The sequence below is a fragment of the Perognathus longimembris genome, chromosome 28 (assembly GCF_023159225.1).
Source record: "Perognathus longimembris pacificus isolate PPM17 chromosome 28, ASM2315922v1, whole genome shotgun sequence".
Taxonomy (NCBI): Eukaryota; Metazoa; Chordata; class Mammalia; order Rodentia; family Heteromyidae; genus Perognathus; species Perognathus longimembris.
This window is the reverse complement of record NC_063188.1, coordinates 1,862,539-1,881,874: the sequence shown is the minus strand read 5'-3', so window position 1 is coordinate 1,881,874 and position 19,336 is coordinate 1,862,539. Positions and strand designations below refer to the sequence as shown.

The following is a 19,336-nucleotide window of genomic DNA, read 5'->3' as shown; positions in this document are numbered from 1 at the left end:
AATTAGCAATTCCACCATTCCCCACTAAGGGTCCTCTTCTGCAACCTCTTCTTCAAAATTCACTCTCTCCTCCGTAGACTTCCTGCAATCATTTTGTGTGGGGTGTTTGCAGCACCCTTCCCCAGGCTCACCCTACCTTGCTGACCTCCTAATACTGTAAATTCCTTCTCATAGGTTCCAGGACTTTGCTGCTATGAAGGCCTGTGGAGGAAAAGGGCAACATCAGGAGGCACAGTGCGGGGCTGAGGGGCAGTGGAATGCTTTTCTAGAAAAATTTCCCATGGGCCATATCAGCTGGTATCAGCCTTCCTGGGACAAAGATTGGCAGTGGATGTGGAACTCCACTTTGAGGAATGTGTGATAAGTGACAATGCCCACTGCTCTGAGAAATGTAAGAAGAGTAGTAGGTGTGGGGTGGGATGGGAGACAAATTGAACTGTTTTTGTGGAACTTAGACCATGGACTTTTACCAGTAAGTATGTTATGTGGTAAAGTTAAGGCCTTTGGGGAGCAACAGGTGCTGTCTCTGACCTCCAAGCAATGAAGCATCCTTGGGGGAGGGGCGGGGACATTGAGGTGAGGATCAAGGGAGGCAAAAAGGTTGGAGAAAAGACTTTATAAATCCCAAGTGTGTGGAAGCTGAAATGAGAGGCAAAAAAAGAGAATTGAGAAGGGACATTTGGCACCACAGTGTGCTCATGCAGTGCAGTGTGTAAACGTGGTAGGCAGCCCCTTCCCCTTTATGGTATTTGTCAGGGCTTCAGCGTCCCCTCCCCTTCCAGTGTAAGTAATACAATAAATCTTCACCGTTGTTCCCAGTGCAGCAGCCCGACAGTCTTGGAGCCTAGAAGGTGTACTTTGGCATCAGTTTGAAAGTTGTCGGGGTTGTAGCTTCAGGTAGGCAGTCTTGTGCCATTCAAGCTGTCGAAGGTAAAGAGGAAGGTATTTTTATTATGGTTTTGTCCTGTGTGCGCCATTTCTGGTAAAGATGCAGTAAAGAGAGTCTGAACAGAAGTGTGCACAGACCGCATATAGGGAGGAAATGCTGAATACATGGTATCTGGTAAGGCAAAAAGAATATGAAGATGAGACCAATATTCTGCCCCCACAGCAAATCCTATCAGTACTAAATGTAGCTCAGTATGTCCCACTTTTGGGAAATTCCCCACCTCAAGTCATTATGTAAAAACCCTGGAAAGGTGCTTGCAGTGTGAGCAGGAACTGGACAGGAGCTTGAGGTAGACAGGGTGATTCAAGTCTAGAAATTTTGTGATAGTCTAGGTGTCACAGAAAACCCTATGTCCAAAATAAAAACATAAAATAAGTGAGTCTATGATGTGTTGGTAAAAGTAAAAAGCCACGTCTCGCCTTATGCTCTATATTCCCTTATAAAAGTCCCTCCCTAGTCTGTATTTTGTCCAGAGTGGGCAGAACAGGCAAATAAATCCCTTATTTAAAAAAAAAAACCAAATGTACATTATTTCGAATATTCCTTTATGTAAATCACCATCCACTGTTTTGTCGATGGCGTAGGTAACAAAGGGAGACCGGATATTTTAAAACCCTACCTTCCATCCCATATTTCCTCCTCTAAGCCCCCCACACCCCGGGCCCCAACGGCCTTTTCTGCGACACAGTTCCGGAGCGGCCCAGGCCAAATACCTCCCTTCAAAGTACCAGGCCTCTAGTACTTTCCAGCAGGCCTGTAGAACAACAGGGAAATTAGCACACCTTTTCTTACAGAATCCTGTGATCTGGCTAGTGTGTGGACCCAGAGCCCAGCAGTATACCTGTTGTAAATGCCTGCAGAGCTCTGTCCAGTATCTGCCTCCGCTCCTGCCGCTGAACACACTGATCACAAAGCCGAAGTGGCAGCAATTTATAGGGGGAGCCCCTCCCCCACGGCACCACTGCACACGACCCTCTTATAACTGCCATTGGTTACGGCATCCTAGCCTTCCCTCCCCCCGCCCCAACCCCAAAATGGAAGAGCCTCTTTCCTTACAATCACTACCCACCCGAATCCCCCAGCATGGGGAATTTGAACAAACTCATTTACATTGTATACTGGGTCTGGGTCCACATAATTGGCTTAACAGACACACCAAGACCGAAAAGGTCTTCCTAACCCAGTAACGGTTGTGGGTCTGGTGTCACGTGTTCCTCAATACACCATAGACTCACTTATAAATTCAAACCATAGGGTCGTGAGCAAAACAGAGGACCGTGAGCAAAATACAGGGCTAAATGCAGAGTCAAGGGCTGATCACAAACGCAATCACTAGGTATACAACTGCTACAAAATACAGCTCTGTTAAAAATATAAGCCAACATAAAATATAGGACGGCTGGGGATTTTAACCAACTCAAGGATGATGTCCCTCTTTACTTTTTATTAAGCTGTGTACAACTGGTACAGGCTGGAAAATATTCTACTTCATAGATCCAGGAAGTGCAGAAGTGTTTTCAGGACTCACTAACAAATGAAAAATCACAGATAAATTCTACTCTCTTGATTTTCTGATCAACTATCTCTCCCCCCACCCCCATAACACACAAACTACTGCCTTGCCTTTCACAAGCAACTTTTTTCACAGAAAACAAACTATCATAAACCCAGGAGACTCAAGTCACTATTCTAGAAAATACCCCATGTATGACACACAACATACCTCAAAAGTGCACATTTCAGAGCCAAAAGTTGAAGTTATTGCACAGTACATTTCTTTACCCTTACTTGGAATTAAAAGTATTACCCTTTTATAGAATGTCTTAATAAATATACTAAAAGCAGACAAAAATATAAAGGCCATTAACATATTTGCAGAAATGTCTTCCCATCTTACCAATTTGCTTATCTATTCAAAACTCTGAAGGTGACTGAATGATCAACATATTTGAAAAACCACCACCCACCCCCATTTATTGTTTATTTTTAGACAAAATTTTAACTGAGACAAAGATACCTGAAGAAATACGTGCCTACCAACGTAATTTATTTGTTTATTTATTTATTGAAAGAAAATTTTACATGCCACTGATCAACATATTTGCAGGAATGCCTGCCCACCTTATTCATTCATTCTTCTCTGTATATAGATAAAAATTTAAATGTCACTGATCAAATTATTTGCAGAAATGGTGGTTCACATTTACTTACTTTATTTATTTTCATAATGCTAGAAATGAAACTAGGAACCCCTTCATATTAATGTTGTACCCCACCAATTAAGCTACATGCCCAGCATTTAGCAGCAACTGTTTTCTGTATCTCAGATGGATTACGTACTCCTGCACTCTCAGTACTCCTTGGAACAGACCTTGGATACTCTTTTAAATCAACCACCTCCTGATGAGGAAAAACAATGGTAAGATCCTACCACCACAGTTACAGATTCAATGCAATACTTTACCTGGATGGGCTAAGTACCAGTCCACGCTACCTCTTTTCCTTCACCAGCTACCATTGTACATCACTGTACCATGGCAGACACTGTCATGGTAACAGCTCATACTCACATTTGAGAGACTGTGTGTTCCCCTACCCGGACTAACACTTTTTTTTTATTTTACTTCTTACTAGTAGAAAACTAGCTTCCTCTCTCTCCTTCCTTAAGCAATAAGAACCTAGTAAGGAATGGTGGCAGTGTTGAATTTTACCTGAGTCCTGTAAAACTAGAAACAGTTAAGTTTAATGTTGCAGAGAACACCTTCTTAGTAAGAAATGTTTCCCCTCGTGACTTACGTGAAACTCAAGGAATGGATCCCTTATTAACCCATGACAAGACCAGACCAAGGTCCTGAAAACTCCTTTTCTTTTGTGTCATAAATAGTTGAACTTCTGGCTACCAGGTAATCAACAGGACCAAAATAGTTGCTAGATAATGTTTGAGGTGCTTTCTTTTCCTTTTCTCAGACTGGAACTTTAGCCCATCCTTGTACCAAGCCAACACACAGCAATAGTGACACTCTCTAAGAGTAGTGTGTTTCCAGGTAAAACGTTCTTTTCTACCATCTGGTAATCCCCGTTTGCACACCAGGTTCTTTCCAAGCTTGTTTACTGTTCCCTTCACAACAAACCTGTATCTTGCCTAATCACTGAGACAGAAGTATTTTTGGTATTGCAAAATTTATCCTTTCCTCTGGACACAATGCCTTTCAGGTGAAGGCTCATCAAGATGATTCATTTTTTCCCCAACCTTTATTGACGCATGGGTGAAAATGAAAAAATTAAACATTTAGTGTGTACAAAGTTTTTATGTATGTATGTATCTATGTATGTATGCATTGTGGAATTATTGTTACATTCAAGTTATCCATTCTGCTACAGTTATGTTTTAGTTTGGAAACAGTGATGCAAAATGTATCAGGGAAAATTTTTTAAAAAACAATTGCAATGTTTGCATTGGGCCCTGTCTTCATAGTCTTAAAGTATAAGTCAAGAGACACAGAGAGAGAAGTAAAATGGCAAAGGTTTATTGAGGGAAAAGATAAGCAAAGCTCCCACTAGATGGGAGTGATTACAAGATTACAAGAAAAGGTCAGTATTTGTTCTAAGTAGATTGTGGTGAGAATAATAAGCTGTAAGACTGTATCATTGGATCGCCCTGGGCCATGGCAGTTCCCAGTCCCATTCAGAGGCTCTATGCAGCCTGCAGGAGCTCTCCGCGTGCTTGCTGTTCAGCCCCTCTGACTGGATGTCTACTCCAATGCACACTTGTAGCGTCTAATATCTCCACTGGTCCCATATAAATCTTTCTGAGGCAATAGGCCATGAGGTTATGTCTAGACACTCTCATGCATGACTGCTCAAGTCCTTAGTGAAAGACACAGAGTTCCTAGGGGTGTGTGTGTCTTTGCCCTGATTGTATACCCACACCCTTTCTGCTCTCAAAATGAATCATGGAAAACAGCAGAGAGAAATTCAGAGGTAAAGACTGTATTAATAAGTAGCTGAATTTAAAAAAAATCAGATCTCAGCATCCTGAGTAGGTAGGATTATACATATGAGCCAATTAACCAGCAAAACAACAAAAGTGGAGCTATGGCTCACATGGCACCACCCTTGTGCAAAAAAGCTAAAAGACAATGCCCAGGCCCTGAGTTTAAGATCTCAGCTTCCTGAATACCTAGAATTACAGGTGTGAGCCATCAGTGTCTGCTATGATAATCAGTTTCACATTGTTTTCTCAAGCAGCCTTTGTGTCATTGGGGAAACACTTCCAAAGTTAGACCTTATGTTACTTTTCCCACAGAGGTCACATGGGGTCCTATATGACTATATCAACCAACCTTCTATATTGTCCCCATTGTTGGCTTGAGCTCCCATTTTATTTATTTGTATTCCTTGTGGTCATTTGCTATGCCCCCTGGAAAGCAAAGTTCCATGGGGAGTGTTCTTACGGCCTATTTACAGATGAGGAAAAGAGACCTTCTATGAGTCATGGAAAAATGTCTGCTTAGGTGCTAAGTAGTCTCACCTTTGGCTGTCTCTAAACACATTCTCCAATGCAATGAATTCCTAGGAGGCAAAACAGCTTTTGTGAGGCTCCTGATCCAGGAACAGTCAGTCTCTGCATGTTGTGGAGGTTCCTGGAATAATGAGGTCGACTTGTGAATGCATAGTGACCATGGGAACCTACCTATCCTATCTTTCTGCTATTCCACTAGGCCATTGTGTTGATGGGCACCCAGTGGAAATTCCTGTTGCCTAGAAGTCCCAAGTATTGCCGTATTAAGCCCTGAGCAAGTAGGTTCTGTTGTCACAGAAATATTGGCACCTACATGTGTTCAACCATTTGCCTTAAACAGAGACATTTGATATCTCTCTCATCTACCTGGGGCTTCTGGGAGAACTGAGAGGCTTGGGGGACCTTATTACAGGTATGAGAGACCATCACCTGGCCAGACTGCATAGTTTTGGTATCTTGATATGCCTGGCTGAGGTGCATTCTTGTATTCCTGCTCCAGGGCTTTGATGCTGCTTCTAAAATCAGCTCTGCAAACTAGAGGCCACCTTCTCAGCATTTCAGGGTAGGTCTCTAGACTGTGAACTTCTGTGCAGCAAGACTCAGAGAGAATTAGCAGGCAGCCAGGGGAATATGTTTGAGTACGTACGAGTCTACAGTCACCTTGGAAAGAGATCAGATTGCTAGCCCTGACTGCAAATGGTGGAAAATGCAAAGTGAATGAGGATAGGAGTAGGGAACAGAAATTACCATGTTGCTGAGGCCACTCCTGAGAGGTATGATGCCACAGAACCAAATGCTATCAGTGACACTGAAGAGGCCAATTTCTCCCCTGCCAGTACTGCTCATCCTAGAAAAGTACACCCTTAGCTGTAGGTCCCTTAGTGACCTGGGTGTCAAGCAAGTGCACACCCTCACACTAACCATCATTCCTGTGCAGAGGCAGAGGTGTGTGCCAAGCCTGGACAGAAGTCCTGGCCCACTTGGGCAGCCTCCTCCATACCTGGGTATGGGATGTGACTTTCTTCGTATGCCAGGCAAGTCTCCACTTGTTTTTGTTCAGTGTCATGAGCTCAACCTCTGTTTCCTCGTGTAGATCTAGCCGGCTGCCTGCTGCCGGTTCTTGTGGACCTGTGTGCATGTGTGTGGGTTATGTTCTTCTGTGAGTAGTGCCTCCCCAGAAGCCCCAAACAGAGTGTTAGGAGCCATGAGGAATGATGGATGATGAAGGAGACATGCTTCGTGGTGGTCCGGACTTGAGTTTCACTCAGGAAGGCTGAGAATAGGGATAAGTGGTGATCTGGGCAAACTGTATTGATGATTTTTATCCTTCCTCATTGGTTTCTGTGCTGTGCTGTGCTTTCCAGTGTCTCGGGATTATCCTGTGGTGACCATAGGGCAGGGTTACACAATAGTGGATGGTCATTTTGGAGGGTCTCCTGGAGTTAGTGGCCATTACTAGGGGCATTATTCTAACAAAAGGCAAATGTGGGCTCTCAGCAAAGAAGAATATGGGAGAATGGGCCCTAACATGGGGAAAAGTGAGGCATGTCATCGGAAGTCCCAGGACGAGTCGGTCCTGGGATGTTTGGCATCCAAGACTCATTGGTAGTCCTGTGTGTGCTGTTACCCATTCTCAATGTTTTCAGCCAATGATGTTATTTAATATATTTCTTGGAAATTTCAGTTTTGTCACGTGTCTCCTTTGGGCTGTTGAAGGAAGATTGTGTTAGGCCTGAGCATGGTGGTGGAAAATTGGTGGGCATGTATACGCAACCCAGAGTGGGTCAAAAGTTCGTTGATTATAGGCATATATATAGAGTGGATCATGTACTAGGGTACAGGAAACATCTTGGAGAGAGTAGGAGCTGTTTGTATCCATGTGTCATGTACAGAGACTTTGGAAATGAAAAGGTTGAATAGAGGGTACATGAAACTAGACCACAGCTGAAATGTGTCTGTAAAGTCTGGCACACGTGTGTTCTCATGTATTTGGGTGCCCCTAGCTACCTATCTAGGTATGTATGTATCTATCTATGTAATATAGATTTAAATAGATTTTATGAGAGAAGAGATTGAGTGGGAGATGAATAGTGAACTAAGGGGTTTGTGTTTGGTAGGCAAGGTATCATCACTTGAGCTATGCTTCTAATCCGTATTTGTATTGGTTATTTTTGAGGTAGGATTTAGCTTTATGTCTGGTTGGTCTGGGTTGAGATTGATTTCCCTGTTTCAGTAGCAACAATAGGCACAGCCCTGTTCCTATCCGCTGTTTTCCCTAGGGATAGAATAACAGGTGCTTGTCAACTTCTTCCTATTGGGTAAGATGGAGTCTTGCAAACATGGTTTTGTTGGTTCTAGACTCTAAGCACAATCCCCCATCTCTTCCTGGAGGATAGATATATTTTTAATCATTTTCTATTTTTATTATGTTTATCTTGTGCCTACCCTATGGTATTAGAGCGTTCATGATGTCTGGGAACAGTGAATGGGGCTATAAAATACTACAGTGGGACATTCCAGCCACCTACACTGTCAGAGATCTGAGTATTTAAAGCCGAACACGTTCGCCGGCACATGTGAGAAATCAATACATTCTTTACCACAGCCTTCGGCGCCGGTTCCTCGGTGAGTTGCCGAGAGCATGCACGGGCCTGCGCGTGTGTACACCAGGGTCCTTTGCACGTAGACCACCGCTGACGATGTGAGTGCGCCTGCGCAGGCCGCCATTTCCTGCAGCCGAGAGCTTGGGCTGCGATGTCTGAAGGCAAAATGGCTGCCGGGTCGCCATCGGACATAAAGCGGCTTCGGCGGACGTCGTACCCGCGTCGGCCGCGAGGTGGCGGGCGAGGATCACAAATGGCGGGCGCCGCGCCCCGCCCCGCCCCCACGCTGCGGCCTCCGCCGCCGCCGCCGAAGGGGAGGAGCCGTTCGCGGGGACAGGCGGCAGGGGCGGGGCGGGGACAGGCGGGGAGGGGGCAGAGTGCCCACGCACGGATCACTACGAGGACAGGGTGATCGCACGCCAGGAAGAAACAGAAGGAAACTTCTCCATAGAGGATCTAGCTATGTCATCGGCTGGACACTGGGCAAAGCCCAACTTGGGGACCACAAGTTGGCCTCAGGCTGGGGGATGATGTAATTAGTACACTATGACTTTGATGAGCTAAATGGACAGGTGGGTATGGGATGATGAGATCCTTAAGAACAGACACTGTTAACAGACTGTCTTTACAGAAGGAACTATAAATACATGAATAGGCAACAGTGTGGATTTATCTAGTTCACTGTTTAAGGACCAGGATACTTAAATCTAAAACTTGTGCCCATTTCACTACACCCTACTACTGCCACGTTGAGTTTACCTCTACCTACCAATTCTTTGGCAAGTCTGTGATGTTCACTTCAAATGTAAACGATCAATGGGCTAATGCTGAGTACTTATCAAAATATCTCCTTTTTCTTACCCTACTTCCCACCTCTCAGATGCCTGTTCGGACATCCCAACAGCTTTTATTATACACTTCACCACATACCAGTTTTCATTGCAGATACTATATGTTACACATGCACTCATTCTTCAAGCAGATTAATGAACTCATGTATAACACTTGTGGATGCTAGGACGGGGGACAGGGAGTGGACATCTTGGTATATCTCATGTGGACAATGATTTCTTCCACAAGGGAAAGGAAAAGTATTTCACAACCATAGGGACAAATAAAAATCTTTTATCACAACTTGCTTCAAGACCTTGTTCATTCTCCTGCCCTCTTTCATTTCAAAGAGATATGGATTGTTGAAGTAGCACACAGAACATCATTCAGACCTGTTATACTGATACCACACACTAGAGCCCTTAGTAAGACACACTTACTCTACAAAGTACGAGATAACCCCTAGGAATATCAGGGACTGACCCACCTTACTGAGATTTTTAGGACTCTAGTACTAAGCACACTAAGATGTCTATCCCAGAATAAAAGACAAATGACTGTATCCTGACCTTTCTACCCCTCCACAAGAACCAATGGCAGTACCTGCTAGGCCTCTTTGGGTTCTGAGGAGAAAATATCACAAGCCTGGGGTGACTGCTGTGGTCCAAACACTGGGTGGCACTGACACAGAAAGCTGACACCTGTGAGGGGCCAGGAGCAGGAGAGTAACCCGCAAGGCAGGACAGCAGGGGAAGAAACACTTGAATGCTATTATCTGATACACACTATGGTGTTAGGGTGAGGCTTGTATAGGAAAGGATGCAGTGCTGCGTTTAAGGCCAGCCCCCATGGGACAATTTCCATGCAAACCCCGAGGGTTCTGGAGCACAGCCATGCCACTCCCATCAAACAATTATATTTCTTTGTAAAAACAGTTTCTGGTGTGATTCTGGGTCCTTGTATAATTAACACTTGACCATAGGAAACCAAGAGGCCTTTGTGTCTGAAACTCCCCATTATGAGTAGACTTCTGTCAGATACCTGTCAGCAATCCATTATCGAATCAAACTGGTGAATCTGAAATACAAACTGTGTAGGGTCATAAGTGCAAGTAAATTGTATGGATGGTACTGTAGACTCATGTTACCATCACACTTATACCAATGCCCTTCTCTCAGGACACATCTTGGGTCATGCGATCTTGTAGCTAGGGCAAGGGAAAGGTCCAAGTTCAGTTTATGGAAGAATTGACTAGGTATTTCGATAGTTATTTGAAGTGGATAACAGCTGCATCAGCTCACCATCAATGTCCACCTCAGGATGCACCCCAAAACACAGTACAGAAGAAAGGCAGGCCTTCCCAATTGGTGAAGCTTTGAGTGGTGCAGCTTGTTATTCATTTTGTGTGGAAAGAAAAGGGCCTCAGATAGGACTGTATGCAGATCCCTGAGCAGTGTCAAATTTCTGGAAGGAAAAGGACTACATAGTTGAGGATAAGGAGCTCTGATAGACAAGCATATGTATAGGCACAAGAGGGAACATATTAATGCCCATCAGAAAGAATCAACAATTGCACATGGCAACATTTATCCACATTATGTCTCTCCTTTCTTGGAAGGACAAGGTTTTCCTTTCTTATAAGAATAAAAGCCTATACCAAATATTTTTCTTCCCTTCTGGTAGAACTTCAGTCAGAATCACTATCCAAGAGTCACCAGTGTGTGATATAGACCTGGAATGTCACAGAGGATGGCATCTTACCAGGGGACATGCTTCTGAATGAAGGAAGCGTGTGATGAGATCCATGACCTGGAACTCTTCTATCACAACCCAACGCCAGCCATACACTATTAGATAGATGGAGGAATGGCCTGTTGAACTTGCAGCTAAAGCACAAGCCTAGAGAGAATACTCTGCAAGGCTGAGGGGCTCTCCTCCACAGTGTTACATAGTTGCTCAATCAGAGATCTCCAGGTAGCACTTTGTTCTCAAGAGGAAGAATATGTGACTCAGGAAATTAAGAGATATAAGCCACAGAGCCCAGTGATATACTCAGAAACCATCTTTGTGTTTCTCATATGCTCACTTCTGGGCTCTGTAGAGATTTTCATCCCTAAAAAGAGTACCTTTTCACCAGAACAGAAAGCCTGTGTCCCACTGTATTTATAGCTGTGATTAGTAAGGGGGAATTACTGTGATCCATTGTGTCCAGATGCCAGCAAGCAGGAACTCTCATCATCTTGGTAGGCGTGGTAGATATTTACCAAAGAAGAGGCAGGGCCGATGGTAAAACCTCCACAGAGAGGAACATATAGGAGACCTAGAAGACGTCCTTGGGTGGTCCTTCATATTGTCTTGTCTGACTGAAGCTGTGAATAAACAAGTACACAAATTTTGGCCTGAAAAGGGTGGAGCTACTAAGGAATAAGATCCTCAAGGATGAAGGAAAGTCACTAAGACTGCACAGATAATAGCTTAGGATGAGGGAAATGGATAGTGGAAAGAAAGAGTGAGTAGGGAAACTAATACTTCTTACAATCACAGGACCAGCCATATTGATGGAGGCTGTATTTTTGTTCTACCAACTTCTGTTGGCCTCAGAAAAGCCCACAGGGGCCACAGAGAAAGTTATGCATATTCATGGACCTATGTGGTATAAGGGGTGGCCTGTGGCAGCTATGGAAGTATACCACTCAGATGTTTCTTTAAGAGAGGGCTTGCTGCAAGGGGTTTAGCTACCTGACAACATTTGAACCAAGGCCATGCCATTTCTAAGGACCCATTACTTAATGGCTTAGCACAGCACAGTAGGAGGGTAATTTCTAACCAATCCATGACTCCTCTTTGGGAGTCAGAGCTGTTTCCTGTTGACCTGGCCAAGATCTCAAAATTCCAACACAGTCTGAATTTCTTCTGTCAACCCTTCTTCCTTCTCTTGTATCCCTCTCTCCCCAGGTATCAGGCCTAAAGGCTCTTCCTGCTTCTCCTGTGACTTTTCTACTTGGTCTTTCTCAATAAATCTCTCACACTCTGTTTTGCTTCCTGCAACTTCTAGCTGACGTTTAAATTTGCTGTTAGATAGAATGCCTCCAAATCTTCCTTCATGGAGACAGTAGGAAAATAGCCAAAAAAAAAAAAAAACTCTTTGCTCCTGCAAATTCCTTCCCAAATCATCTTTGAAATGATTAATCTTCTTTTTAATAGCCTTCATGGAATGGTTGGTGGTTTCTACATTGGCTTTCCCATCTGTTAATACATCGAGCAGTGTATAGGGATGTGGAGGCTGAGCAACGAAAAATATGACCACAAGGGGCAGTAGCACAGACAGATCAATTAGGAGACACTTGGCAGTTTGCCCAGGAGGAGACTGTTCAGATGCTTCATGGGGAGAGCTTAAGTTCATCACCTGGGAGGGGAGGAAAGCATAAGGGACGCTTACAGAATGGAGATATTAGAAAAAGAGCTTACATATCTTGGCAATGTCACTCATAAGCACAGTAAGGAGTCTCTGGCTAGAGCTCTAAATCTGCGTATTTGGTCTATTTTAAAAAATAATTGAATGTATGAAAAACTGAGTTTGTATGCTACAGATTGTACAAGGACTTAACTTCCTGTCCTCAGATTTGCACTGAAAATCATGTGAAAATAGGCAACATTCAACGTAAAAGTCTCTGAATTTCAAAAGTAAGTATATGTAAAAAGAACACTTGCAAGTATGACACCGCTGAACTTCAGCTTATAGTGCAAAACCATAGTCACAAAACAGAGTTTGATATGGGCACCAAAACAGACATAGAGACCAATGAGACAAAATAGAAAACTCAACAAGCAAAGCTACAGGCTATGACCATCTGATATTTGACAAATGAGCCCAGACACAGTCTGATGAAAAGACAGCATCTTCAACAAATGATACTGGGGAAATTAGTTATTTACATGTGGTAGATCCTCAATCCTTTAATTTGTATAAAAATCAACTATAGATAGATCAACGATCTTAACATGAGACCTGAAACCTTGACACTTTATAGGAAAAGTTTCATAGGGAAAATGCTTAAAGTGCAGACACAGCTACTTATGTTTTGAGTAGGAGGACTACAATTGCCCTAAAATAAGAGCAAGAATCATCAAATGAAATTACATCAAATTAAAAAGGTTTTGCACATCAAAACAACTGGACAAAGTCTTGACCAAGTATTCAACATACAAAGGATTAATATGCAGAATATACAAAGAGATCAATATGAATCAGCCCCAAACCAAATAATCCAATTAATAAATGGGGAAACAAACTCAACAAAGTTCTCTAAAGAAGAAACAGAATGGCTAATAAATGAGTGAATAAACATTCAACATACTTGATATAAATAAAATGGCATAAATAAAATGGCCATCCTTGTCCTCACAGAAGGATATCTTGGCAAATTGGGGCAGAGGGTGAACAGGTTTTTGGTCATAGCCCCCATCAGGAGCCCCTCCTGATCTTAGTGACAGGACAAGAGGGAAAGGGTAGGCAAGGGGCTAAAGCCAGTCAGCCAGGCCTTGGGAGCTCTTTGCTTATCCCTGGGTAAGACTGGGCCCGTGTGTGCTATTGTCACTGAGTAGGTGTGACTGGAGGGGACTGTGGGGGAAAGGTGTGCATGGGAGTGGATGTGTTCATGTGAATTTCCAAGGATGTGAGACTAATTGAGAGTGAGGGTATGTGGTTATCGTGGCACATGTGTTGTTGAGAGTGCAGGTCATTGAGAATGGGAGAGTGGTGTGTCTGAAAATAAGAAGGCTGTGAATGGCTGAGGGCATGGACTGCATATGAGTACGTGACTATGACATTCGGTGTCTAAGTTTGTGTGGTCTTGAATGGGGAAGGGGTGAGTGTATTACTGACTGACTATGATTTTCTTGGCTTATTTGCTGAGATTTGCTTTTGCTAACTTTCCCCCTATGCTGCCCTCAAACCATAATTCTCCTCATCTCTGCCCGCAAAATAGCTCTATCAAGTTCCATATCAGTGCTATAATGTGACTTTAATGGTGCTAATTGTGAGGGAGGTCAGTTTTTATATCTATGGACGTTTAGTTAGGATATGATTATGAATATGGTTTAATAGCTATGTTAGGGAATATTTCTGGTTTTTCTTGGTTGAAATGACCACAGATAAAGTATTGGTTGTGCTTTTCTTTTTACCTTTTTTATATGCTGAACTTTGTTGATTTTTTTTTTTGTATGTGTGTGGTAGTGCTGGGGCTTGAACTCAGAGCCTGGGCATTCTTGCTTGGCTTTTTTACTCCAGGATGATACTCTACCACTTGAGCCACAGCTCCACCATGTCTGGCTGTTTGGTAGCTAATTGGAGATAAGAGTCTCATGGAGTTTCCTATCCGTGTTGGCTTGGAACCAGGATCTAAAGATCTCAGCCTGCTGGGTAGCTGGGATTGCAGGTGAGAACCACCAGTGCTAGCACTGACTTTTTCTGTATTTAAATGTAATTAATAGAAGCTCCTGTAAACAAAATTGCTAGGCCTATCTTAGACTCATAAGATCAGTTTCCAGACGCGGAGTCTACAAATCTGTCCTCTTGCTGATCACTGCTACTGGTTATCCCATAGAGGTTGCTCCTTCTCCACCTGTGACACTTTTCACGTCACAGGTGACATTTGTCAATTTGGTCCCCAAATGTAATGCTTTTGTGTTAGGTACCATACTGGGCAATAGAGACATAAAAAGCAAACAAGTAACATTTCCATTAGCCTCAGGGTCAGTAATTAAGTACAGTTTGGAAACTGTTCATAAACTTTTGAAATTGAACATATTCTACGTATGACCTCTACGCCTGGTATTCTCAAATCTTTTTCTGATGTACACACTATTCACCTGGCTGGGGCTTCTCCAGGCTCCTTTCTAGAGAAATTGCTGACATGCCCCTTTGCCTTTCACCCCACTGCATGTCTCCCCTTGACAGCTCACAGCTTTGTCATTTGTTCACTGACATTGTATCCATAGCGTCCATTTCCTGGGCCTAAATTTCTGTCCCTGAAACTCAAGCACATGAATATTTGAAACCTTGGAGTGGCAAACATAGGACCAGACAAAGGTCTTGGTGTTGGGAATTTACATCAGTGGAAGATCACTTGCTTGGAAAGTGCCAGGCCCTGAGTTCAGTCCTCGACTCTGGGGAAAAAAAAACCCACAAAACAAAAAACAACCACGAAGGTCTAAAAAAAAGAAAAGAATACAAAGGGCTCATTTAGAAATTTGCAAATGAATGTTTTGGGGAGTGATGCATTGTGAGTGATGTCTTACACATTTTTGTAGAGCAACACATACATCCTTGACATTGATAGCAACCCTGACAAGGTCACATTCTGCATGTTATGGAAGGTAAATCACCACTTTCAGAGCAAGGAAGTTATGCCATGTCTCCACATGAGGGAATCGTACTGTAAAGTATGTGACCTTGCACTTGTCTCTAAACCTGTCTTAGGGTCATGTGTCAAATAAGGACAATGTTAATACCTATCTTACAGGATTTTGGTGAGTAGTAATTGAAATGATTCCCCTAAAGAGATTAAGAATCCAATGTAACCAAGGAAAAGTCCTCAAGCATCATTGCTTTTGGATTTGTGACAACAGACAGAACAACAGCAAACAGAAGTCTGAAGATCCCAGGATGGGGCACAAGTCCCGTGGACAGTTTTGTGTCACATTGCTATACAAGGTGGTTTCCATGACCTGTTTGGATGGGTGATTCCTGTGTGAGCAACAAGCACACAGTCCTGGTGAGGCTGGGAAAGGGACAGAGCCCTGCTCTCGGGAAGCTGGGATGATGCCGCCAAAGCATGCATGATCACAAAGAACATAGTAGGTGAATGGTAGTGTGCTTCTAGGGGAGTCCTGTCTCCCTCATCCAGTTGCATCCCTAACACCAAACAAAGAACTAGTAGGTTCACAGACTGTAGGAAAAACCAGGCCTAAGGTGTTGGGTTGAGTATTAAGAGAGCAGCAGCTTGTGTGCGCCTTTCCATCTGAGTAGTACAAATGGAGTGCAGCACTCTTGTGTTGTAGTGCAGAAAGGGAAAGGGTCATGCAAACCAGAGCTATAGGTCATCCCTCTGTGTCCGGGACAGTGGCCCCAGGGCAGCAAAGTTGTTTTGCTTCCACAGTGGCGCCACTGCAGGCCCAGGCCTGCCTGCAGTTCCTGTCTTCTAGCGAGAAGGGCAGTAGAGCATGAACCCATGTGAGCAGCTGTGGGATCTCATCTGGGGGACTTTCCCCCCCCTCCCCCCACACCGCTCAGGGCAGGTGAGCTCTGTGCACCGAGTTCATGGACTGGGGCTTTAGTGAGTGGGGTTGGACTGAAGGGTAGCTGAGAAACTGTCAGAGTGCCTGTTCCCAGCCGCTGGCCACACCTCTGATCGTTTGCTGGTGGCCTTGGGTGCAGGACTCTATCACTCCGTGGCCAGGCAAGACTCCAACAAGTGCGCATCCCACGTCCGGGCGGGGTGGGGCGGGGCGGGGCCGGAGGGTCGCGTCCCAGATCGGAGCGCAGGGTTGGGGCAGGGTGGGGGCACCTGTGACTGCCGGCGAGGGGGGCGTGGATCGTGGGGTGGGGGCACCTGTGACTGCCGGCGAGGGGGGCGTGGCGCGGAGCCGGTGATGTCACCCGGGGCCCCCGGGGCCCGCAGCGGCGGTGGCGGCGGGCACAGCCGCCCGGTCCCGTGACCCGTGCGCACCAATGGCCCGGCGGTCTCCAGGGCGACGCGGGGGGTCCGGGCTCCGCCGCCTCCGCCCCCCCCGCCCCGAGTCCGCACTGCAGAGAGTGGTGGCGAGCAGGCGCGGGCGCCCCGGCCCACGTGCCGGAACCAGACAGCCGCCGCCAGACGCGCTGAGCGAGCCGGAGAGCGCGCACCGGCGCAGGACGCACGCGCACCGCGACACCCACCGGGGCCGCCAGCCCAGCCCCGAGCGTGCGCGCCCGCCGCCCGCCGCCCGCCGCCCGCCGCCCGCCTGCCACGGACCCGGGCCGCGACGCTCCTGCCCCAGGACCAGGTACCCGCCAAGCCCGCCCGCCCGCCCGCCGGCTCGCGGGAGGAGGGGGGCGAGGCGTGCGCCCCCGCGGGACCCGGGCAGCCGCCCTGCGCCGCGCCCCCACCCACTGCGGCAGCGCGGGGCGCCGGGCTCGGGGCGCGCACCGACGCCCACCCGACCCGACCCCACCCGCTCCGCCCCGCCCCGCAGGGGCGGCCGACCAGGGGGCGGTGGAAGGCCGCCTTGGGGTCCCCGCGGAGAGGAGCCGGCGCCGGAGCTGGGGGGCACGGGGCTGGGGTGGGCTGCAGGGCGGGCGTTCACCGCGCTCTCACCCCCTCCGCATTCACAGGCAGTGCAGACCCGCACGGGAACTTTGGGCTCGAAGTTTTGTGTTTCCACACCAATTAGAACCCGCTCAAGTTTCAAACATGCCACTGAGCCTGTTGCAGGACTGGTGTAGAGGGGAGCATCTGACCAGCCAGCGATCCATGCTAATCCTCGGCATTCCCGAGGACTGTAGTGAGGATGAGTTTGAGGACACTGTGCACTTGGCTCTCAGGCACCTGGGAAGATACAGGGTCATCGGTAGGATGTTTAGAAGGGAGGAGAATGCCAAGGCCTGTCTACTGGAATTTGCAGAAGATTTTGACTGCGCTTCGGTCCCCAGAGAAATACTAGGCAAGGACGGGCCCTGGGAGGTGATTGTAGAACCTCCTAATTCAGATGGTGAATTTCTTAATAGACTAAACCACCTGTTAGACGAAGAGCGAAGAACGGTGTCTGACATTAATAGAATCCTCGGGTCCTATACTAATTCTGCTCCTAGGCTGGCTTTTAACCCAGAAGTTTGGAACTGGACCCAGACCCTGGAGATAACAGTTCAGCCTCTGCTAGAGCAAATGTTGTACCGACAGCTAAGAGTGTTTTCTGGAAACACCACACCTGTCCCAGGGATGTCAGCCTTTGAGGCCTGGTTTGAGCACACCACGGACATGTTACAAATGTGGCAAGTGCCTGAGATGGAAAAGAGGCGCAGGCTCATAGAATGCCTTCGAGGTCCTGCTCTGCAGGTGATCAGTGTGCTGCGGGCCAATAATCCTGGCATCACTGTAAAAGAGTGCCTTGAGGCCCTGCAGCAGGTGTTTGGGCCTGTAGAGAATGGGAGGATGGCTCAGATAAAATTTGCTGAGGCCTACCAGGAGCCAGGAGAGAAAGTCTCCAACTTCGTGCTACGTTTGGAGCCGTTGCTACAAAAAGCTATTGAAAAAAATGTAATACCACGGAAGAGTGTGAATCAAACTCGCCTGAAACAAATCTTAGACGGAGCCACTCTTACTGACAAACTTCGAGACAAGCTTAAGCTGATGAATCAGCGCAAGAAGCCACCAGGTTTCCTGGCCCTGGTGAAGTTCCTGCGTGAAGAGGAGGAGTGGGAGGCCACCGTGGGTCCAGACAGGGAGTTCCTGCAACCTGTGGAATTATCTCGAAGACCCTCAGGCACAATCAGTGAGTTCGGGCCTTCTCTCTCCGCCTCTGAGCAAAGCGGTCAGACCTGGCTTTCCCAAGGCCCCCAGGGCTCCCAACATCATCGCCGTAACCAGAGGGGCAGCAGAGGCTGGAAGGGCAGTATGCTGAGAGGTGGCTCTCGAGGTGCAGGCAACCGGAACCACCACACATTCTGTTACAGTTGTGGAGAAGATGGCCACATCAGGGTACAGTGCTTCAACCCCTCCAACTTGCTCTTGGTGAGGCAGAAGAAGCAGGCTGCAAGTAGAAAGTTGGGAAACGGAAGCTGGGCTTGAGACAAGAGCCAACCCAAGTCCAAGGTCAGAGAACAAGGTATAATTTTTTACCACAGGTTAAGCAGACAAAAGACATACTGAAAAAATGGAAAGGCATAGTCCAGACAAATAGCAGGAGACTTGAGGGAGCAGGAAGACAGGACAGCCAGGCCCAAGCCAGACCCCCTCACCCTTCACCAACTGTCACCAACCAAGACCAAAATGCACCCAACGCTGTGGAGGCCACATACAAGAGCTCCATGAAGTGCAAGAAATGCATGCAGGAAGCTGACACACCCAGCCCAGAAAGCACCAAGAACTCCACTGTGAACCTCAGTGAAGCAGAGGCCACAGATGGTGAAGCTGGGGGCTGTGGTCTGGGTGTCAACCCAGTCTCGAGGCCACCTCCACATGTCCACCATGGGAGCTCTGATTTAAGCCTGCTCATTAAATATCACGTCGCACTGGGCAGAAGAAGAAGCCTGCGTCAGGGCAGCCCAAGCCAGAAAGACCCAGTACTGCAGGACAGAGAAGACCCCGCAGGCTCCAGCCTATCTTCAGGGTCATGTACACTGCTCTTGGGAAACCCCAGGAGGGCAGTATCCTGAAGCCCCTTCGTGAGTAA

At 46.5% G+C, this 19,336-nt stretch overlaps 1 protein-coding gene across 1 annotated transcript; it reads left to right on the top strand.

Moving 5' to 3' along the window:
* The first annotated feature begins 17,284 nt into the window (after nt 1-17,284).
* On the top strand, nt 17,285-18,947 carry Pnma3 (PNMA family member 3). Its single transcript, XM_048336725.1, has one exon. It carries the CDS (start codon nt 17,359-17,361, stop codon nt 18,730-18,732), a length of 1,374 nt encoding a protein of 457 aa, XP_048192682.1. The 5' UTR covers nt 17,285-17,358; the 3' UTR covers nt 18,733-18,947.
* Nucleotides 18,948-19,336: the final 389 nt, after the last annotated feature.